Source organism: Heterodontus francisci, chromosome 12, assembly GCF_036365525.1.
Source record: "Heterodontus francisci isolate sHetFra1 chromosome 12, sHetFra1.hap1, whole genome shotgun sequence".
Taxonomy (NCBI): Eukaryota; Metazoa; Chordata; class Chondrichthyes; order Heterodontiformes; family Heterodontidae; genus Heterodontus; species Heterodontus francisci.
In genome coordinates, this window is record NC_090382.1 from 61,449,712 (window position 1) to 61,473,902 (window position 24,191).

The following is a 24,191-nucleotide window of genomic DNA, read 5'->3' on the forward strand; positions in this document are numbered from 1 at the left end:
TTTGCTTTAGCAACTGAAAATTGGCGCAGCGATATCCAGTTTCTAGACTAGACTAGATTTTGTTGCTCTTCTCAAGTTATGAGATGAAACACTAGTATGTTTAGGAAATCTCATGTTTCATGTGGTTAGTGCTCTAAACACATGGAGTATAAGGAACAAATTGAATGAACAACAGATGCAAATTCAACTTAGAGGGTATGACATGGTGGCCATTACTGAGACACGATTGCAAGACGGTCAGGACGGGGAACTGAATATAAGAACATAAGAACTAGGAGCAGGAGTAGGCAATTCAGCCCCTCGAGCCTGACTGCCATTCAATATGATCATGGCTGATCTCATCTCAGCCTCAATTCTACTTTCTATCCGTTCTCCATAACCCTTCAACCCACTACTAATTCAAAATTTGTCTATCTCATCCTTAAATTTACTCAATGTTGCGGCATCCACCGCACTCTGGGGTAGTGAATTCCACAGACTCACAACCCTTTGAGAGAAGTAATTTCTCCTCATCTCTGTTTTAAATCTGCTACCCCTTATCCTAAAACTATGACCTCTTGTTCTAGATTGCCCCACAAGAGGAAACATCCTCTCTTCGTCTACTTTGTCAATTCCCTTAATCATCTTATATTACCTCAATTAGATCTCCTCTCATTCTTCTAAACTCTAGAGAGTAAAGCCCTAAACTGCTCAATCTCTCTTCATAAGACAAACCCCTCATCCCTGGACTCCATCTAATGAACCTCCTCTGAACTGCCTCCAATGCAACTACATCCCTCCTCAAGTAAGGGACCAAAACTGTACGCAATATTCCAGGTGCAGTCTCACTAATGCCTTGTACAGTTGCAGCAACAATTCCCTACTTTTATATTCTATTCCTTTAGCAATAAATTCCATTTGCCTTCCTTATTACCTGCTGTACTTGCATACTAGCTTTCTGTGATTCATGCACGAGGACACCCAGATCCCTCTGCACCAAAGCACTCTGAAGTTTCTCTCCATTTAGATAATAATTTGCCTTTCTATTCTTCCGACCAATATGGATAACCTCACACTTATCCATGTTAAACTCCATCTGCCAAATTTTGGCCCATTCACCTAACATATCCATATCCATTTGTAAATTTCTTATTTCTTTATTGTAACATACGATCCACCTATTTTAGTGTCATCTGCAAATTTGGCTATAGTACCTTCTATTCCTGCATCCAAGTGATTGATATAGATTGTAAATAGTTGGGGCCTGAGGACCAAACCCTGTGGCACCCCACTAGTTACATCTTGCCAACCAGAAAAGGACCCATTTATCCCAACTCTCTGTTTTCTGTTGGTTAGCCAATCCTCTATCCAAGCTAATAAATTGCCCCTAACCCAATGTGATCTTACCTTGTGTATTAACCTTTTGTGCGGCACCTTATCAAATGCCTTCTGGAAGTCCAGATATACTACATCTACAGGATCCCCATTATCCACTTTACTTGTCACAGCTTCGAAGAATTCTAGCAAATTAGTCAAACACGATTTACCCTTCATAAAACCATGCTGACTCTGATGGATTGCATTTTGACTTTCTAGATGTCCTGTTATTACTTCCTTAATAATGGATTCTAACAATTTCCCAACGACAGATGTTAAACTAGATGGTCTATAGTTTCCTACTTTCTGCCTCCCTCCCTTTTTGAATAAGGGCATTATATTAGCTTTTTTCCAATCCGCTGGAACCTTTCCCGCATCCAGGGAATTTTGGAATATTATAACCAATGGATCCACTATCTCTGCTGCCACTTCCTTTTAGGCCCTAGGATGTAGGCCATCAGGCCCTTGGAACGTGTCTGCTTTCAATCCCAATAGTTTGCTCAGTACATTTTCTCTAGTGATGATGATTTTTCTAAGTTCCTCTTTTTCTATAACCTCTATATATACCAGGTTATAAGGTCTGCAGGAAAAATAGGGAATCTGGTAAAGGGGAGGAGTGGCATTAGTGATTAAGGATGCAATGACTTCTATGATAAGAGAAAGATATAACAAAAGGGAAGCCGGCAGTGCTGAATTAAGAAATAGAAAAGGATTTAAGACAGTAGTGGGAGTTGTGCATAGGTCCCCTGGTAGAGCTGTGAAATGACAGAATGTATTAAGGCAGATATTAGACAAGCATGTAGTAAACGCTGAATGGTTTTAATGGGGGACTTTAACTTGCATATAGATTGGGAGAAGTAGATAAGCACATGTCAGAAAGGTAATAAATTTCTTGAGTATGTTTTCTGCAACACTATGGCAGGAATTTTATGCACCCCCCCTCCCCCAAAGAGCGGGAAGGATGCGGGGGTTGGGGGGGAAAAATGGAGCAAGAGGCTTGGGGGGCCCTTCGCGACCTGCTCCCGCCTCCGCCGCCATTTTATGCAGGGCAGCGGCGGTGAAAAACAACCCGCCCCACCTCAGGCCAATCAAGGCCTTTATGTGGCCACATAATGGCCACTTAAGGGCCTCCGCCCGCCACCACGGGGATTTTAGCTGTGGCCGGTCAGGTGGCCCAGGCCCAAGAGAAACCACCTGACAAAAGCAGACGGCTCTCTGATGGCCTGGTTGGGGGGTGGAGTTGGGGGGGGGGAGGCGGGGGTTGCCCTCATGATCAGGCACCCTGCAATCATGCGGTGGGGGCAGGAGGCGAGACACTGAATGCGGTCTCAGATGGCTCCAAAGCAGGGGCTAGCACCTATTTAAAACCCTGCCAGCATGGCTTCCTTGCATTCATTTGCTGCGAGCTGCTCAAAACTGTAACCCGTTTTGCATTGACTCTGGAATCCCAACCCTCCAAGGTGGACCCAGCAGGATGGCCAAGCCAAGACACAGGGTGGCCCCACAGTTTAGTGATGCCTCCCTCCAGATTCCCCTCCTGGCTGCAAGAGAAAGGCAGGAGGTCCTCTTTCCCAGCGATGGCAAGAAGAGGTCCTCCCGCCTGACCAAGCAAGCCTGGATGGAGATCGCTGAAGAGGTCAGTAGCCATGGTGTCACTCTCCAGAAAAGTGAGTGCTCCAAACCTTTCTCTTTTGACGCTTGAACTACAAGCCAGGATCATGGATAGCCTTGTACCTGCGGTGGTCCACTATGATGTGGGTTCAGGAGTTGGAGTTTAATTGGACAGTATAACCTAATCAATGGCAAGTGAGAGACACCATCAAAGGATGTGTAAACAGCCTGAACGGCCTTGTAGTGCCCATGAGAAGAATTTGTGGTTGTCGGATTCTTGTTTTGAGAAAGTCTGATGGAGGCCTCGGAAAGCTGGAATGGAGCCAGAAATTGGACTTAAAGGGGCACAGCATCCAACATTCGGGGCTACAGCCGGAATGGACTAGTCATCCACTAAAGACTACGGAGGAAGGGACATCGATGGAGTGACTGACAGGAGAGTCCACCCCCGTGCAAGGTTATTTGGAGACTTTCTGATGTATGTACCAAGGGGGACTTGCACCACTTTAGGGAGCTCCCTTGAACAGACTAATTTGGGGTTATCGCATTTGTGCTATAAGAAAGTTGTCTTTCTATACAAAGTGTTTCTTTTCCTTCCTTTTTTAAATAAAGTTATCTTTCTTTTTTAATCATTAATAATTGTTCAATAATAATTATTTAATAAAAATTGTTGTTGTAACACATTATTTGGTGTTGAGTCACTCATTCCTGTTACGTCCAGAGTATGACTCCGAACCTAAATGAGACTCCGCAAGGGAATCTCACGCCCTACACAGACATGGACACAGGATGGCCACTCCATATCAGATGGAGAGACCAGAGTCTCCTTGCAAGAGAGAGAGGATTGACTTCCATTGACATACAGATCACTTCTAGAGACCCACATCACGCATGCTTGGCATGACAAGATCTGCACAGCCTAACCCATACATGTTTTTGTTCTCTCATGCAGGTCACCATCCACAGGAGATGCTAGTAAAAGGGGGATAGCTGTCCACCTCTGAGGAAGAGGTGCAAACAGCAGATGCACCATCCCATGACTCTCCTGTACCTTTCACCGGCACAGATACACCACGATGGGTTTCCACTTGGCTGGAGAATCAGGGTCACAAGCTAATGAGAGCACCGCACACTGGCTGAGGCTGAGAAAGCCGAGGCCTCTGACAGTTGGAGGACTGTGGGTGGCCAGGCCCATGCTGAACCACAGGTTCATGACAGGCCTCTTGTGTCAACAGCACAGGACATTCTGGAGTTGCAGAGAGGGGTATGACAATATCTGGTGGAGTTGTCAGAGGCCATGTGCAGCCACAAGCGGATGATGGGGGAGTCCATCCATGCCATGAGTGCTGCCATATCTCAGGCATGTGAGCACATGGCTTCCTCCATCGAGAGGTTGGCAACCCTCATGGAGAGCCAGATTCCATTGATGCATGCAGACCTGCACACCATCGCCTTGGCCATGAGCTCGACGCAGCAGTGGCAAGGTGAGAGAAGGACAAGGCACCTGGAGTCTTCTCCAGCTCCTCGTCCTTCTCTGGTGATCAGGGAGGTTCAAGAGAGCCGTGAAAGAGAGGAAAGAGGCTGGCCTCCACAACTGGGGGATCCCCTCAAGGCACACTGAGTGTGGACAGCAGCTCCTCAGCCCCTCCGCCAGTGAGCCCAGCTCCAGCAGCTGCAATGCCCGAGGAGAGTCCTGCACCAGTGCAGGAAACCCCTGACAGCAGGGGCCTTCCAGGCCTCAGGCACCTGGACAACGCCCGCCGAAGTGCTCACAGACCAACGGGCAGCTTAAGCAGCAGCCAGCCTCATGCCCAGCTGCTAGCTCTGGGGTCACACCTCCTAGAAACACTCACAAATGTATAAAGGAAAGCTTGGGGGTTCAGGGGTGTTTGGTGTCTGACATGTGATGCTTCATATAAAGTTCTTTTGTTCAAGCCATAAACGTTCATGATATAAAAGTGATTTTTCTATCATGCCTTAATTGTGAGCTGCTGACTTCACCCTTCTCCCTCAGTGAAATGGCAATGTAAGTACAACCCTCATTTAAATATGATCCCCCACGGGCATTAGTGCATGTTTCAGCTGGTCACTAGGCATGGAACATAAATGGAAAGGAGGCGACCGTCTACATGCATAAAGAGTCATAAAAAGATACAGCACCGAAACAGGCCCTTTGGCCCAATGAATCCATGCCGACCATCAACCGCCCATTTATACTAATCCTACATTAATTCCATTTTCCCTGTCACATCCCACCTTCCCTCAATTTTCCTACCACCTACCTACACTCGGGCCAATTTACCTATCAACCCGCAAGTCTTTGGCATGTGGGAGGAAACTGGAGCACCCGGAGGAAACCTACGCGGTCACAGAGAGAACTTGCAAACTTCACACGGGCAGTACCCAGAACCGCACCCGGGTCGCTAGAGCTGTGAGGTTGCGGTGCTAGCCACTGTGCCGCCCATAAAGGTGAGTCTTTATTGGTTTTTCTCTGAGCAGACATCAGTGGCTGGAAGCAGGTAATTATGAGATTGTCTCTTGCCTCCTTGGCACATCACTCAATCTGCCTGGCCTCCGGAGCGAGGGCTTCACGATCCAGTGCTGCTTGCTCCTCTCCGGTGGAGGAGTGTCACTCAGACATCTCACTGTCATGCAAGACCTCCCCCCTCTGCAGTGCTAGATTGTGCAGAGCACAGCAGACCACAATGATACGCGAGACCCTTGCTGGGGTATACTGCAGGGTCCACTGGCAGTGGAATCTCATCATTAGCAGCCTAATAGTCTGCTCAATGGTCACTCGGGTGGAGCAGTAGCACTCCGCTGCAGTGTGAGGGTTCCTCACAGGCATGAGTAGCCATATCTTCAATGGGTAGCCCATGTCCCTGAGAATCCATCCTTAAAGGTGAGCTCGGGTGCCTGAAAACTGTGGCACCTGGGCATGTCAAAGGCATTGTGGCTGCTTCCTGGGAGGTGGGCACACACCTGCAGGAAATGCTTTTGGTGGTCGCAGACCAGTTGAACATTCATGGAATGAAAGCCCTTCCCGTTGACGAAGGAGACTGGCTGGTCCGTGGGAGCCTTGATGGTCACATACATGCAATCTATCAAACCTTGCACCTGAGGGAATCCAGTGATGGCCCCGAATCTGGTAGCCCTCTCAGCCTGATTGTCAGGGTCGGTCCGGTAATGCATATAGTCACCAGCCCTCTTGAACAGGGTATTGGCCACCTCCTCAATGCAGCGATGGGCTGCTGCCAGGGAGACGACACGCATGCCCTCAGTGGATCCCTGGACAAATCTAGATACATAAAGATTTAGTGCCACTGTGATCTTCAGGGACACTGGCATAGGGTGACAGCCAAATCCCATAGTTTGCAACGCGTCATGCATTAGGGTGCATAACATGGTGATGGCCTCCCTGGAGAGGCGTAGTCTTCACTGACCATGCCGCTCGGACATTTAGAGGCAGCTAAGGCAAGTCCAGTACAGTTGGGCCCTTCTTGGTGCGGCCAGCTTCTGTCACTCACGTGGAGCTTCATCGGCAGGCACAGCTGCCTCTTGGCCCTCCCTCCATTGGAGTTGCCTCAACACGCCATGGGCATCAGGTGTATGGGATCCATGCAAGGTGACCTGTAGGCCTACAGAGTGCTGTCGATGCAGAGATGACCCTGCCCTGGCAACTGAGGTTTTGCTACTTCTCCTGGCAGAATCTCTGATGGCCCTCAGGACCCACCCTTACTGATGGCCAACCCTCCCATCCAGCAGTATTGGCAACCACACCTCAGGCAACAGTTTGTTCACCAGATACAGCCACCCAAAACCAAGCCCCCCCCCCCCCCCACCCTTGCAAAGGCCACAAGTCCCCAGGAAGAGCCCCTGGGAAGACCCCTCCCCCCACCCCCCGCAGAGTTCCCAGGACCCCAAGCCTCCCTTGCAGAGCCACTGAGACCCTGAACCCTCCCCTTGCAGAGTGCACAGCAGTGCTGGTCATGCCTGCTTCCCCATCATGGCACTGAAGCCTCGCTCTGATGTCGCCAGCTTTTACCAGTCGTGAACCTGAAGGGACCTGAGTGCTGCCCGCCATCCACTAATTCCAAGTCCCCCATTGAATCGTGATGAATTAGATGCAAATATATTGAAATTAACTGCTCAGAAATTTAAAATACATTCCCATTGCATCAGAGCAGTGATTCGGCATTGGTGCTTTCCCATCGTTGACTAAATCTCGAATTGACGTCACAATGCTGGATTTCTGGGCAGACGCTGCTGATGCGATTCTTCATCCCCCCACGTCACCATTCCTGCATTGACCAGCTGCACAAAATTCCGCCTGATATGAGCTCATGGTGCTGGAGATAATATATTAGCATGAATAGAGGATTGGCTAACAGGAAACAGCGAATCAGGATAAATGGGTAATTTTCAAGCTGTCAAACTGTAACCAGTGGAGTGCCACAGGGGTCAGTGCTGGGGCCTCAACTATTTACAGTTTATATTAATGACATGGATGAAGGGACAAAGTGTATTGTAGCCAAATTTGCTGATGATACTAAGTTAGGTTGGAAAACAAATTGTGAGGAGGACACAAAGAGTCTGCAAAGGGATATAGATAGGTTAAATGAGAGGGAAAATTTTGGCAGATGGAGTATAATGTGGGAAAATCTGAGGTTGCCCACTTTGTTAAGCAGAATAAAAAGCAGAATATTATTTAAATGGAGAAAGGCTGCAGAATGCTGTGATACAGAGGGATCTGGGTGTCCTCGGACATGAATCATAAAAAGTTAGCGTGCAGCGACAGCAAGTAATTAGAGAGGCAAATGGAATGTTGTACTCTATTGCAAAGGGAATGAGTGTTAAAGTAGGGCAGTCTTGCTACAACTGTACAGAGCGTTGGTGAGACTGCACCTGGAGTACTGCGTACAGTTTTATTTTCCTTATTTAAGGAGGGATATTCTTGCATTGGAAGCAATTCAGAGAAGGTTCACCAGGTTGATTCCTGGCAAGAAGGGGTTGGCCTAAGAGGAAAGGTTGGTCAGGTTGGGTAGCTACTCATTGGAATTAGGAAGAATGAGAGGTGTCTTATTGAAATCAGTAAGATCCTGAGGGAGCTTGACAGGATAGGTGCTGAGAGGATGTTTACCTTCCAGGGTGAATCTAGAACTCGGGGCACAGTTTCAGAATAAGAGATCTCCCATTTAAGATGGAGATGAGGAGGAATTTCTTCTCTCAGAGGGACATTAATCCTTAGAATTCTCTTCCCCAGAGGGCAGTGAAGGCTGGGTCATTGAATATATTCTAGACTGAGTTAAGACAGATTTTTGATCTACAAGGGAGTCAAGGGTTATGGCAAGCAGGCAAGTGGAGTTAAGGCCACAATCAGATCAGTCATCATCGATTGAATGGCAGAGCAGGCTCGAGGGGCCAAATGGCTGACTCCTGCTCCTATTTCTTATGTTATGTTCTTATGAGTGTTTTTGGAGCTGCGCTCATCCAGGCAAGTAGAGAGTGTATTTCATCACACTCCTCACTTGTGCCTTGTTCATAGTGGGCAGGCTTTGGGGAGTCAGGAGATGAGTTACTTACCACTGAATTCCCAGTCTCTGATCTGCTCTTATAGCCACAGCATTTTATATAGCTGGTCCAGTTAGGTTTCTGGTCAATGGTAACCTCCAGGTTGTTGATGGTGGGTAATGCTGTTGAACGTCAAGGGGGGATAGTTAGATTCTCTCTTGTTGGAGATGGTCATTTCTTGACACCTGTGTAGCGCAAATGTTACTTGCCCCTTATCAGCACAAGCCTGAATGTTGTCCAGGTCTTACTGCATGCGGGCACAAACTGCTTCCCTATCTGAGGAACTGTAAATGGTAATGGACACTGTGAAATCATCAGTGAACATCCCCAGTTCTGACCTTGTGATGGAGGCAACGTCATTGATGAAGCAGCTGAAGATGGTTGGGCCTAGGACACTACCCTGAGGAGCTCCTGCAGTGATGTCCTGGGCTGAGATGATTGGCCTCGAACAATCATATCCATCTTCCTTTGTGCTAGGTATAACTCCAACCAGTTGAGAGTTTTCCCACTGATCCCCATTGACTTCAATTTTGTTAGGGCTGGTTGATGCCACACTTGGTAAAATGCTGCCTTTTTGTCAAGGGCATCAACTCACCTCATCTCTGGAATTCAACTCTTTTGTTCATGTTTGGAAAAAGGCTACAATGACACCTGGAACTGAGTGGCTTTGACGGAACCCAAACTGAGCATCGATGAGCAGGTTATTGCTGAGTAACTTGATAGTGCTTGATAGTACTGTCAACAACACCTTCAATTACTTTGCTGATGATTGAAAATAGAATGATGGGGTGGTAATTGGCCAGATTGCATTTGTCCTGCTTTTTTGTGAACAGGACAAACCTGTGCAATTTTCCACCTTGTCCAGTAGATGCCAGTGTTGTAGCTATACTGGAGCAGTTTGACAAGGGGCACATGTAGTTCTGGAGCAAAGGTCTTCAGTACTACAGCCAGGGTATTGTTAGGGCCCATAGTCCCAGTACATGCAGCTGTTTTTTGATATTGCACGAAGTGAATTGAATTGGCTGAACACTGGCATCTGTGATCCTGGGGACCTCAGGAGGAGGCCAAGATGGATCATCCACCAGGCACTTCCGGCTGAAGATGGTTGCAAATGCTTCAGTCTTTTGCACTGATGTGCAGGGCTCCGCCATCATTGAGGATGGGGATACTCGTGGAGCCTCCTCCTCCACTTTGTTACTTAAATGTCCACCACCATTCATGAATGGATGTGGCAGGATTGCAGAGCTTTGATCTGATCCTTTGGTTGTGGGATTGCTTTGCTCTGTCTACAGTATGCTGCAGCTGCTGTTAAGCATGCATGTACTCCTGTGTTACAGGTTCATTAGATTGGCATCTCATTTTTAGTTCATGGCATGCTCTCCTACACTCCTCATTGAACCAGGTTTGGTCCACTCGGTTGATGCTAGTGGAACAGTGAGGGATATGCTGGGCGATGACCATACACATCTTCGAGTTATAGAGCTACTTATGGCACAGAAGGAAGCCATTTGGCCCATCGGGTCCATGCCAGCTCTCCATGGAACTATCCAGTCAGTCCACTCGATTCCCGTAGAGATGCAAGTCTCTTTCTTTCAAGTGGCCATCCAATTGCCTCTTGAAGTAATTGATTGGATTGTGGTTAAATACAATTCTGCTGCTGCTTATAGCCCACAGCACCTCCCAGATGACCAATTTTGAACTTCTAGATCTGTTCTGAATCTATCCCATTTAGCACAGTGGTCGTCCAATACAACATTATGGAGGGTGTCCTCAATGTGAATATGTGACTTCATCTCCACAGGGACTGAGATGGTCAGTCCTACTAATACTGACATGGACAGGTGCATCAGTCCTGCTGGTGGGACAGGACATACCCAAGGATGGTGATGGAGGAGTGTGGGACATTGGTTGTAAGGTATGATTTGGTGAATATGACTATGTCCGGCTGTTGCTTGACTAGTCTGTGGGACAGCTCTCCCAATTTTGGCACAAGGCCCCAGATGTTAGCGAGGAGGACTTTGCAAGGTTGATTGGGCAGTGTGTTCCTTTCTTATTTCCAGTGCCGAGGTCAAAGATGGGTGGTTCTTATTCCTATTTGACTTGTATCTGCTGGAAACAACTGAGTGGCTTACTAGGCCATTTCAGAGGGCTGTTCAGAGTCAACCACATTGCTGTGGATTTGGAGTTACATGCAGGTCAGACTGGGTAAGGTTGGCAGATTTCCTTTCCTGTTATTAGCAATATTGTAGATTCTGTGGTCCTTCAATAGGTGGGATATTTTCCTTTCCTTTCTATCAAACTAGGAATGCGCATTTTTATTAGTGAACCTTACGCTGAGATACCTCTTCTCTTGAAAAGAGTTAAAGATAACTGTCCCAGTTATCATTTAATTTATTTCTTAAGTAGATAGGAGCTGCTCTTATATTTGCAGTGTCATTACCCATAGTATGTGAGGAATAGTTTTTATTACTTAAAATGAGTAATTTTTTTCATCCAAACTATGCTTTTGGAGGAAAAATTAACAAATCCATTGTGTGTTCAAATAACTACATTTACAAGCACACTACATGCATGTTATTTTCAATGGTATCAAGTAGGTTCCACAAATAGCCTCGCATTTACAACTGTTGAAAATCATTCCTGAGGTATCTGGGCAACAGTTGCTATGGTGTTTTAGAAGCTCAGCAAGAAGAAGCTTGAAAGAGAATGTTGGTGGATTAAAGGGCAGGGATGTATTACGGAAATAGAATTTTGGCTTGTTGGTGACTTTAATTTTTAGCTAAAGTTGAAGCTCATGGAATTGAAAGCAAACTATTGACCTGGTTAGGAAATTAGCTGAGTGGCAGAAGAGGGAGATTAGGGATAATGGACAGGTACTTTAATTGGCAGGATGTGACTCATGGTGTCCCGCAAGGATCTCTGTTGGGGCTCACTATTCACTGGATTTAATAATGACAGAAAACCACATAACCAAGTTTGCTGATTACACAAAGAGAGGCAGAATTGTAAGCAATCGAGATGGAAACATAAATTTACTAAGAGATATTACTAGATCAAGTGAATGGGCAAAACTATGGCAAATGGATGTCAACAAAGGCAAAAGTGAGTCATCTACTTTTGACCTAAAGGATAGAACAGCGTACTTTCTAAATGCTGAAAAGTTAGAAACAGTGGAGGTCCAAAGAGACTTGGGGGTCCATGTACATAGATCATTAAAATGTTTTGAACAGGTACAGAAAATAACCAAAAAAGCTAATGGAATCTAGAGGTCTAAAATACAAGTGGGCAGAAGTCATGCTTCAACTATACAAAGGCCCAGCTAGACCACAACTGGAGTACTGTGAGCAGTTCTGAGCACCACACCTTAGGAAGAATATGTAGGCCTTGGAGGGAGATTTACCAGAATGATATCTGAACTCCGAGGGTTAAATTATGAGGAGAGATTACACAAACTAGGGTTGTATTCCCTTGCATTTAGAAGGTTAAGGGGTGATTTGATCATTTTTTTCAAGATAGTAAGGAGAACAAATAGGGTAGAAAGAGAGAAACTATTTTTACCAGTTGGGGAATCTTAGACGAGGGGGCATATGATAAAAATTAGAGCCAGACCTTTCAGGAGCAAAATTAAAAAACAATTCCACACACAAAGGCTGGTAGAAATGTGGAACATTCTTCCTCAAACATCAACTGATGCTAGATCAGTAGTTAACTTTAAATCTGAGATTGATAGATTTTTGTTAGCCTAATGTATTAAGGGATATAGGGTAAAGGTGGGTATATAGAGTGAGGTGGTAGATCAGTCATGATCTGATTGACTTGTGTAACAGGCTCGAGGGGCTAAATGGCCTACTCCTGTTCTATTGTTCCTAATTTCTACAAGGGCTGATAAACAGCATACAGTAGAGAAAACTGAAAGCCTAACTTATTGGGATAAAATTAGGCCTAAGAAAAAGACAGAGGCAACCTTGTTTTGGTCATTACTGTTGTCATAGAGTATTTGTAAGTATGTTAAATATAATCATCTAAATATTTGTTTATGCTAATATGCATATCATCACAGGAAGTTAGGCAATATCATGTGATTCAGTTTTCTTGCACAATTAGCACGTGAAAGCTGAAGCAACAACAAGCCTCCATTAAAGTTCTGCATTCAAAATCTTTATGCTTGCCCTTCAGCTTTGTTTGTATTAGTCCAGAAAGAGATAATACGATATGGTGGCAGATGTAGTGAATTGACAGTCGTGATCAGCAGCTGAAGATGACAACTCAAGTCAGAAGCCCGACCTGAAGCACTGTGACAAGATCACAGCTCTCACATTGGGAAAGCAACAGTGTGTTTAGAAATCAAAGGCAATTTGAGTACACTCTCGGTTTTGCCCCGAGCTGGCATGAAAGATTATTGGTAATTTCAGCTGTAGAGATCAATGCAACATCATGTTTTGGTGCGTATCCCTTCCTGTTGTTGCCACATTCAAACGCCATGAGCTGACCCCGATGCCAAGACCCCTGCCGCCGACAAACTCACAAGCCCACGCTGCAGCAACACAGCTCAGGGCATGGCTCCTGCTCAGCTCTACACACATTGCAGCTCACTGCAACTTTTAAAACAAGCTTTGCTTCTCAGGGGGAGAAAAGAGTAGAAGGATTAGGCACCTGATGTCCCAGGCGAATTCAAACTGTTTAGGCAGAGAATTGAACTATGCTTCCTGGACCACAAAGTTGTGGATGCAAAGAAGCAGGCTATAAAAATTAGGATCGCCTTAGGAAATGAAAATCAGTGCAGAATCAATACCTCTGGTTTAGCTGATGCTGACCAGAAGGATCCATCAAAGCTATGGGCAACATTAGAAAATCAGTTTAGGATTAAAGTTAATTTCTGAGTACACTGTCTGGAACTCATGCAGTATAGATAGAAAGTCAACAAGAGCTTAAACGACTTTGTTAACTGATGCAGAGAGAAAGCAAAAGAATGCAGCTTCTCTGATATTGAATTCTCAGAACAAATTATGAAGTTGCTTATCACCTCCAATCCTATTGAGAAGTTCCAGACAGATCTCCTGGAAAAGCCGAAGGGACAAGGCTTGGAGAGCTTATTACATACAGGATGGGTGCACATACTAGGCAATTATCACAGTGAGACAGTGCTTGCAAGCCTTAAGGGCTGAAATGCCTGTCGGTACAATATCCAAGCCTTGCAGGCAGAACAAGATGTGCAGTAACTGCGGGCTCTGCCACTAATCACGTAGATGCCCGACATACGCAGAACTGTGCAAGGCTTGCAGGCTTAGAAGGCACTGGGCCAAACCTTGTAGAAGGTCCAGCAGTAGGAACATGGGGAGGAGCCAGAGTGGGCAGAGCTCAAACAGCAGAGGTCTGCCACACAGAGGCAAAGGGAGGCGATACACTTCCAGGCATCGCCAAGGGCACGTGAACAAAATGGATGAGGTGGGTCGAGGTGAAGATACTACAGGTGAATAGTTATTTCACATGATCACCTTAGCAGAACAGGTCCATTCCGTCAAGAAAACAGAAGCTTTTGCAACATTCCAGAACATCTGCCCCAATAAGACTGGACAGCATCGAGTGAGAGTGAAGATTGGCACAGGTCAACATGCTACCTTTCTGCATTCTCAAGGACATGTACCACGAGGCATGAAAGTCTATGGTCCAATCCACAAGCATGAAGCTTACGGCATACAATGGCTCGACAATAAAGTGCCTAGGTTCCCTCGACTTGGAATGCAGGTACAAAGAGTCAATATGGTCTACTCAGATATTCTATATAGTGAATGTGTCAGGGTCAGCAGTAGCAGGGTTGCCAGCATGCAATAAACTTAACATGGTCACCATCCATGAGCTGACCCAGTCAGAAGACCACAGATCAGCTGTCAAAACAGGTGCACACCTATTGGATCGGTGCAAGACTCTACTAGGAAATCTGACAGCATGGGGAGAGAATCTGATAAAAAAAAAAAGCCTTAACAATGGACAACCAGCAAGTCGATTAACTGAGAATCCTGCATTTCATATTCTCAAAGGTACAAGTGGAACAGATGTAACCATGGCTGAGCCTCTCCAACTGCATGACATACCATCATCACCATGGATCAAGACAAAAACCAATCTGTGCTTTGTGGGCAGAGAAGACTATCTACTAGTGACTGGCTTTCACTCCAAATTTCCTATTATGCAGAAGCTTCGAGACGTGTCGAGTACTGCGGTGGCTAACACTGGTAGTGCCATCTTTAGTCTTTTTGGTGCCCCGATAGAAGTGGTGTTCGACAACAGCCCACAATACACCAGAAAATCATTCTAGGATATGCGTGTGAATGATGGTCCATCAACCATGTCACATCATCACCCAGATATCCTCGTTCAAATTGGGTGGCTGAACATACGTTCAAGACAGTCAAATCACTGATCAAAAAGTGTTCGAAAACCGGGCAAGATATCCAAATTGCATTATTGCATCTTTGCGCAACACCATTAGATTCTGGATTACCATCACCTGCTGAAATTACGTTTGGTCATCTCACCAAGTCACCCTTGATCACAGACCGGTTATGTTAGAAACAAGACATGATGAAAGATGCACATGACATGCATGCAGGTGCAGAATTATGGTCAGTATACGTTGGCCAGGTGAGGGCTCTTCACCTGCAAGAACAGACATGGATCCCAGCAGAAATATCCAAGATGTGCAAAGAATTGCATTCGTATGAGGTGACAACACCATATGGTGTGATATCGCAAAGGAATCAATCTTAGGGGATTCTCTGCTACCATGCACAAGGCGACCAAGCAGCATTGCCTACACATACCCGTATATGTTTTGAAGATGAAGAGACTACAAATAACACACTGACAACTGAGGACAATCCTCCCAAACAGGACGGACAGTTCAAGAACACACCCACATGTCATTGTCACAAGGTCTGGTTGAGTCAGCTGATGGCCAGTACGGTTCCAAACACAGACAATACCTTGAAGAGGAGTGTTCCAAATGTTCTGGTTATAGGTGAATATTTTATGTAAATAGTGTTATAGCTATCACATTTCTTATATCTCTTAAGGGTTTCTTATTCATATACATATTATTATAATACCCTGAACGCAGAGCTATATTGGAGACTTCTTGTTTCAGCTTACATGTGCTAACTGGCTGTGTAAAGAGAACTGAATGTGATATTGCATCACTTCCCATGATGACATACATATTAGAATAAACATACCATATGGGGTTGTCATTTAAGGGAAGGGGATGTTGTGATACTGTATTTGTTGGTATGTTAAATATTCTTTCTTTTGGGCCTCCTTATCTCGAGAGACAATGGATACGCGCCTGGAGGTGGTCAGTGGTTAAATATATGTTTAATATATGTTTATGATAATATGTATGTCATCATAGGAAGTGATGCAATATCACATGATTCAGTTCTCTGCACAGTCAGTTAGCACATGTAAGTCGAAGCAACATGTCTCCATTATTGCTCTGCGTTCAAATCCTTTATGCTTGCCCTTCAGCTTCATTTGTATTAGTCCAGAATGAAATAATACAATTACCTATGATAGAACAACACAAATGTTACTCTGCTGTGCAAAATGAATTTCCCATCATCCATAAATGAAACTGTGGTTTTAATTAGATATTTTCTCTGCAAGTTTTATTTGCTGGCCTTTACCTCTCTATGCGAGTTTCCTTTACAAATACCTAAATAATTATATTCTAATTATAAGGATTCTTATAATTTAGGTTATAAAGTAAAATAAAATTATGAGATTAAAAATGTAAGTAATAGACTATATAATTCACTCAATTATTTTCAACAGGGCAATTAAGTTGAAAGAAATTTTATTGCACTTCATCAGTCTGTGACTTAGCACCAAGTATCTTTTACTGTGAGCGCCACCCAGGGAGACAAGCATTTTCTGTGTTTGGTGTAGATTTCTGTGAAAGGCATCATAAAATAAAGGCACAAACTGCATATTAAATTAATCTACATAAGGGTTTCCATTTTAAGTCAGTAATACCTTCTGAATGTTTACAGCTTTTTAAAATTGTATGAAAATAACAAGGCATTTAGTAATGATGGAGCCAATTTAATGCTTGCTATTCATAGCAAAATTGTAAATCTGTGTATAAAGATAATAGTTACGATTTTGCAATAAATAACAAAATGGAAGAAAATTTTCCCCTGGTGTGTTTGTAATTTGTTCTCCATCAGGAATACCCACCAATAATCAGAAATAATGAGAGTAAAATTCAACTTCATCTGGGTACAAAATGGGCAGCAGTGGGCCAGCTGACCATTATGCATCTGCTTGATTCTGTTTTCCCCTGATGTTGGTGGAAAGAAAAGTCAAGATGGGTGTATACTGGCAGCCAATTCACTATTTCATGTTTTGTGCCTTATAAGTTTACATCCAATCGATGCTAATCAATTTACTGGTAAATTTATTGAACTTTTGTTATTTTTGAACCTATACTTAAGGACATTAGAAATTATAAAGCAAAGAATTACCTGCTGGTCTATCAAGCATCTTCTCCAGAGACGTGAGGCCAGAAAATCCTTTGGCTCACTGCATTTTAACTTCCACTCCTGAGCCCACTGGAGTATCTGGGATCAGGATGGGTCCTCTACTTTAAATATTTTAAGAGCATGCTTGTGTCAGTAAGGGTGAATTCTGGATGAAGCAGGGATGAAGTTCTGCATTGTATCGGTCCCTCTTGTAAGAGAAGTAATCAAATAAAATTGGAACATGCAATTTTAGGCCATGAACCTAGTGGGCTCTACTATCAATCCTGCAATGACCCAGATGTTATTTCTTCTTGATGTCTAGATTGTTGGGTAGAAAAGAGGCAGGAGTCACGAGAATTTTGGTGAAGGAAGCCATCAGAACACTTCAAAGTACTTTACAGCCACTGAAATACTTACAAAGTTTAATCATTGCTGTAACGTAGGAAATGCAGCAGCCAATTTGCACACAGCAAGGTCCCACAAACAGCAATGTGATAGTCATCAGGTAATCTGTTTTAGTGATATTGGTTAAAGGATAAACATTGGCTAGAACAGCAAAGAGAACACCACTGCTTTTCTTTAAAATAATGCCATAAATTCATTTATGTCAACTGATAAGGCCTCGGTTTAACATTTCATCTGAAAGATGGCACCACTGATTGTGCAGCAACTCCTTAGTACTTGGTTGGAATACCAATTTAGTGCTCAAGCCTCTGGCGTTGGATTTGACTTCACATCTCTGAATCAGAGATGAGAGTGCTACCACTGAGCCACTGCTAACATCTATTGTAGGACTGCGGCCAGGTTAAAATTAATTGGCTGTATAGCACTCTCTACAATTACTGCTCGCCTTGAAATACTGACAAAGAAACTTTACTGCTGTGATAAAGCTATGTTAGAAAATTCAAATTAGCATTCAACAGGGATCTTTTGCATGTAATTCTGTGTTTCTGGAAGGTAGTAAATCAGTGAAAAAAATTACACAATGAATGAAAAATAATTATATCCAACTCTTTCAAGAAATAGTTCTGCATTCTTTTTTGGAACATATAAATGCTTATAAATAATTAATTTGACCTTCTCACACTAAATAAATAAAACCACAATAACAGAAGAAATAGGAGCAGGAATAGGTCATATGGCTCCTCCAGCTTGCTCTACCATTCCAAAAAAATTATGACTGATCTTCAACTCCATTTTCCTGCCCTATCACCATATCCCATGATGCCCTAAGTGCCCAAAAGTAGATCGATTTCAGTCTTTAATATATGCAACAATTGAGCATCTACAGCCCTCTGGGGCAAAGAATTCCAAATATTCCTAACCCTCTGAATGAAGAAATTTCTCCTCATTTCAGTTTTTGTTCTTCTATGCATAATCTTCAGTCCATGTTACTTACTATCAATTTGCGAACCCAGTGGACTGTTTACATTTTCAAACGCTTTCATAATTTTAGAAAACCTCTATCAAGTTCACCTTTAAACTTTTCTGTTCCACTAAGGAAATCCTTAGTGCTTCAAGCCTTTCTTCATAATTCAACTCTCTCATTCAGAATGTCTTTCTACAGAATTTCCATTGTACCATCCCATGGCTTAATATTCTACAGTGGGTGTCCAGAACTGTACGAAATATTGCATTTGTGGTCCAAGCAATGTTTCATGGAAATTAATCACTCCCTCGCTTCTATATTCAATGGCCCATATATAAAATCCAGAATCCTGTCTGCCTTCTTAACAGTATTTTCTACCTACATATGCACTCAACTTTCAGAAGGGAAGGGTAGTTATTATTTATTCCCTATCCAATATTAGCACTGGTAGCTATATTTACTTCATGTTACTGATTTTTCAGGAGCAGGCAGGGTACGCTAGTAACCATGATAATCTATACCATGATAAACTTGTAACCATGAGATAAAACAGAATGATGAAATTCAAAAAAAAATCAACCTGAATTTATATTTTCCTGCATTTCTCCAGTGCTCTTGATACATATGGCTCTGGGAAACCCTGTAAGTCCTTGTAGGGATATGTTATGTTCGCTATTTGCTATAAAAATGCAGCAAAAGCACTTTGCACGTAGAGAAAAAATATAGCCTAGTGTTTTACTTAATCCAACTGGTTAGGTAAACATAGGTTTCTTGAGGTTTTTTTCATGGACCTCCAACATCAGTTCACTGTTATCTTCCTTGATTAATAAAAAATGACAATTTAAGCTAGTGGAAATCTCCACAATCATTATTAATGCCAAATTTTTATAGCTTTTTTGGGAGTTGAGCTTAAATCATTGTTTAACTAATAACTTGTTTACTAGTGGAACTCCCCGTTGCTCATATATGACTTATAATTTTTTTAATAAGAGTGTCTCTTGGTGGACTCGTTGTGAGTGCCTCCAGGAGCTTAAATTGAGTGTCCCCATTGTGAATTTAAGCAACCTGATATTCTAACTACTACATATTCATTTCCATGATTACCACAAGAAAAAAATATTGTTTGTTGCATAACACATAAGTTGAGTATCACCACACCTATATTAAATAATTAAAACCATACAGTTTTCATTTAAATTGTAAGATATCAATAAACTATAGTTAGAATGTTACTGTAGTAAATATAAGGTTTTTTTTGGACACCAAGATGTATGCCATAATAGTCAAATCCATTGAGTTTTAAGCATAAGCAGCATACCTGTGTGAAAAAATATCCCTGTAAGGGCTGCCATCTTGAAGTGCAATTCCATAACCTCTATCGACTTTAGAATTCCTTGCTGTGACAAAGCTGCAGTCGGGCTCATTCTCTACAATATATTCTAGTGCTGCAACATCCCAGATGAATGCATAATTTCCAGACTTCACCTTAAAATATGAAAGTGTGTTACTACATGGTTCACTCAAATACTAGTTCTACATTTAGTTTTCAAAAACATAAATTATAAAAGTACCAGCTGAACCAATCAATCTCTTTTTAATCTCACAAATATATTAAAATAAAATGGTCCTGGTATTTTGAATTCTTTGTTTAAAATTTATAATTCACAACTAATTTTCAAATCAGGCTAATTAAAAAAGTGTATGAGCTGATATGGAGGAAATAATATTTATATATTTTGCAAGACAGATCATTATATTTCGTGCATTAGGTGTGTTGCATTATTTTCATTTCCTTCCATATCCTCCAAAATCCTTGAACGCGTTGTCGCCTTCCAAATCCATGCCCACCTTTCCCGGAACTCCGTGTTTGAATTCCCTCCAATCACATTTCTGCCCCTGCCACAGTACTGAAACAGCTCTTATCAAAGTCACAAATGACCTCCAATGTGACTGAACAAAGGTAAACTATCCGTCTTTGTCCTTCTCAACCTGTTTGCAGCCTTTGACATGGTTAATCACGTCATCCTCCTTCAACACTTCCCCAACGTCATCTAGCTGGGTGAGACTGCACTCACCTGGTTCCATTCTTATCTATAATCGTAGCCAGAGAATCACCTGCAATGACTTCTCTTCCTGCTCCCATAAAGCTACCTCTGGTGGCCCCAAAGAAATTATCATTGGCCTCCTCCTATTTCTTATCTACATGCTGCTCCCTCCCCACCATGTGACATCATCCAATTTTCACATGTACACTGAAGAGGCCCAGCTCTACCTCACTGTCACCTCTCCTGACTCCTCTACTCTTGCTAAATTGCCAGACTGCTTGTCTGACATCCAGTACAGGATGAGAAGAAATTTGCTACAATTAAATACTGGGAAAACTGAAGCTATTATCTTTGGTCCCTGCCACAAACTCCATTCCCTCGCCACTGACTCCGTCCCTCTCCCTTGCAACTGTCAAAGCCTGAACCAGATCGTTCGCAACCTTAGAATCATATTTGATCCTGAGATGAATTTCCAACCACATATCCACACCATCACTAAGACCATCTATTTCCACCTCTGTAACATCGCCTGACTCAGCCTCTGCCTCAGTTCATCTGCTGCTGAAACACTCATCCACACCTTTGTTACTTCTAGACTTGACCATTTTAACACACTCCTGGCTGGTCTCCCACATTTTACCTTCCATAAACTTGGTGTCATCTAAAACTCTGCTGCTCATGATCTAACTTGCCCTGATTCCCACTCACTCATTACTGTGTTCTTGTTGACCTACTTTGACTCCCGGGGTTAAGCAACAACTTGATTTTAAAATCCTCATCCTGGTTTTCAAATCTCTCCATGGCTTCACTAATCTTTATCCCTGTAATCTCCTCCCGCTTCACAACCCTTCAAGATATCTGTGCTCATCGAATTCTAGCTTCTTGAGCATCTCTGATTTTACCTGCTCCATCATTGGTCACAATGCCTTCAGCTGCCTGGGCCCTGAAAGCTCTGGGATTCTTTCTCTTCCTCTCTCCCTCACTCCTCCTTTAAAAAGCTTCTTACAACTTACCTCTTTGACCAATCTTTTGTCATATCTGTCATATTTGGTTTTATAGTGTCCCTGTGAAGCACCTTGGGACATTTTACATTAAAAGTGCATATACTTTTACATATATAAATACAAGTTGTTGTTTACATTTGCAATCCATGTATATGCTGGCATTGCCAGTTTTATTAGCTCTATAACATTACAATTAGATACTTTTCTTTGGAAGGCAAAAAAAGTTCAATTTACTAACTCTAGACTGATTAAAGTAGCAATGCTACATCAACTTTGATGCAAGTGACAAGCAATCAGATTCTAATTCACTGTCTTATTAAAGCAAAGGCAACACTGTTACTATAGCAATAGCATTAAGCCAAGTTCTGTAAATGTAAATAGCAAGTCTTATTTGATTTGTGAAGAGCTTTTCATCTGCTTTCTAAAATCCAGCAGGAGCTAGAACAATCACAACTAGTTTTATGGTACTGATTCCACATGCTTTTGAATGCTTATTGAAACATACATTCGAACCAAATACAACAATGGTAAATGCTGTTACGGACCCTTGTTGAATGAGGCACAGCACTAGAGGAAGCAAGATATGTCTAGATCATACCTTCCAGGCCCTAATCACGGCTGTTAAAAATACTACAATACAAGAAAATCAAGACTATAATATTATACATAAATTAAGTAGTCATATATGGGACAAATTTATTGTATAGAAAATGTTTCGTGGAAATACTTTTGAGCCAAAAACAATAGTTTTGATTATTGAACTAATCATAAATGTTTTATTTGATACAGCACTGATTTTTGTCTGATTTATCAGAGGTTATCAATTCACCAATGGTACTGACTGATGGTGTTTTGCTCTCCTCCCTCACAATACACTTACATTTAAAGTGAACATACTCTGGACCAATATTCTTAATTCCATTGATTTAACTGGAACCATTTGTTCATAATATTTAATTATTAATGCAAAATCTACCTAAACTTCCATAAAAAAATTCTCCTACTATCTCAAAAAATAGTGGAAACTAATTATCTAGTCAGCATTTCATGGCCTCAGTTAACTTTTATTTTAGCATTCTACTTTGAAAATATCATCCATTCTCAGATAATTTTACATTGTTTACCTGCTATTTACAGTATTAATTTCAGCTCCCTTTAACATGCAGTCAACTAGCTTTGTTCTGAAATATCATTCAACTTACCCAAAATAAACTCACAAATAGGTAAAAACCTTATCTGAGGCAAGTATTAATCATAGTCCATGGTCTAACTCACTGTCTTGTTTGATTAAAGAAATAGCTGTGCTGAAGACTCTGACTAACTATGCCTATTTAACAACTGTGTAAACAGACAAGCTGAAGTGCTGCAAACAAGATAAACAGAGAACACTATCAAACAACTGTTACTCTCCATCCAAGCAGTTAGTCTAAATAACAGTGAATTTCTCAAAGGGGAAAGAACACAGAGCTGAACAAAGTTAAATAAAGAATAGAAAACAAAAGAACAACAGAAAGATGGCTATCAAATTTCCCAGCACGAACTGGAAGGCCATTGATATCCTATCTTAGTTCAAAATTTTTAATCAAAGAATGCAGTTATGCTTCATAAACCAAGTGATTGTAGAACCAGAGAAGCAGGCTGCAAAAATACTGATAACAGTTGTAAATGAGGGATTATACAGAATCAATACCTCTGGCTTATCTGAAGAGGACCAGAAAGATCCTGCAAAGATACGGAAAGTGCGAGAAGATCAGCTCTGATTAAGAGTGAATTTTAAAATTCACCGCCTGGAAGTGATGTCCAACAGGCAACAGCCACAGGAATCAATAGATCAGTTCATCAATAGATGCCATAAGTAAGGGCAACAAATGCAATTTTTCAGAAACTGAGCTGTCAGAGCGACTAATGGAGCTGGTGATTGTCTCAACGCCCATTGAAGAATTTCAGAAAGACCTCTTGGGGAAAAAAAGGTCACAGCATTAAATGTGCTGCTAGAAGATGGCATGAATACGAAACCCATTGTAGCTGGACAACAGCATCTGCAAGCACGAGGTGAAGCCAACAGTAATGGCATGATAGCCAAGTCAAAAAGAGCCAACAGGCTGTGTGGTAAGTGTAGTTGGTCCCATTCATGCAAAGGTACCTTGCATTTCATGAGCTGCGCAAGGCGTGTGGTGCAAAAGGACACTGGCTCCAAAGACGTGGCCAGAAGTCACAGTAAGACACAGACAGACAGATGACAGGTGCAGCAACAGGGCAATGTCAACAAGTAAAGTGCCAGACACCTGGATAAATGCAAGCCAATACGGTGAAACAGACCTGAGACAAGACTCAGAGAGGAATGATTCTCAGCCAGAAGATGAGCAGGCGTTTCACATTGTGAACCTGACACATTGTGTTGAAGAAGTCAGACAACTGGAAGCTTTTGCTACCATTAACATCATGTGCCCAAAGAAAGCTGGCAAACACACACTCCGGGTTAAGACTGGGACTAGAGCCAGTGCAAGTATCCCACCAGTCTGAACCATTAAGGATATGTACCAGAGTCATTGGAAATTAAGGATACAACTGACAACCGCAAAGAATGGGTCACCCATCCCTTTCAGTGGCACACTGACAGTACAATGCATCTACGACAAGTCAGCATGGAAATTACCAATATTTTACATGGTAGACACAAGCTGACCAGCAGTGGTAGGATTACCAGTGTATAAGG

The 24,191-nt window shown here is 42.7% G+C and overlaps 1 protein-coding gene across 2 annotated transcripts in view; it reads right to left on the minus strand.

Annotated features, from left to right (window-relative positions):
* The window catches only part of LOC137375605 (glutamate receptor ionotropic, delta-2-like), a 629,010-nt gene that overhangs the window by 39,440 nt on the left and 565,379 nt on the right, over positions 1–24,191 (minus strand). For both annotated transcript variants that reach the window (XM_068042974.1, XM_068042973.1), the window contains one exon: positions 19,745–19,911. In XM_068042974.1, coding sequence (XP_067899075.1) covers positions 19,745–19,911 — 167 coding nt within the window. The remainder of the gene's footprint in view (positions 1–19,744; positions 19,912–24,191) is intronic.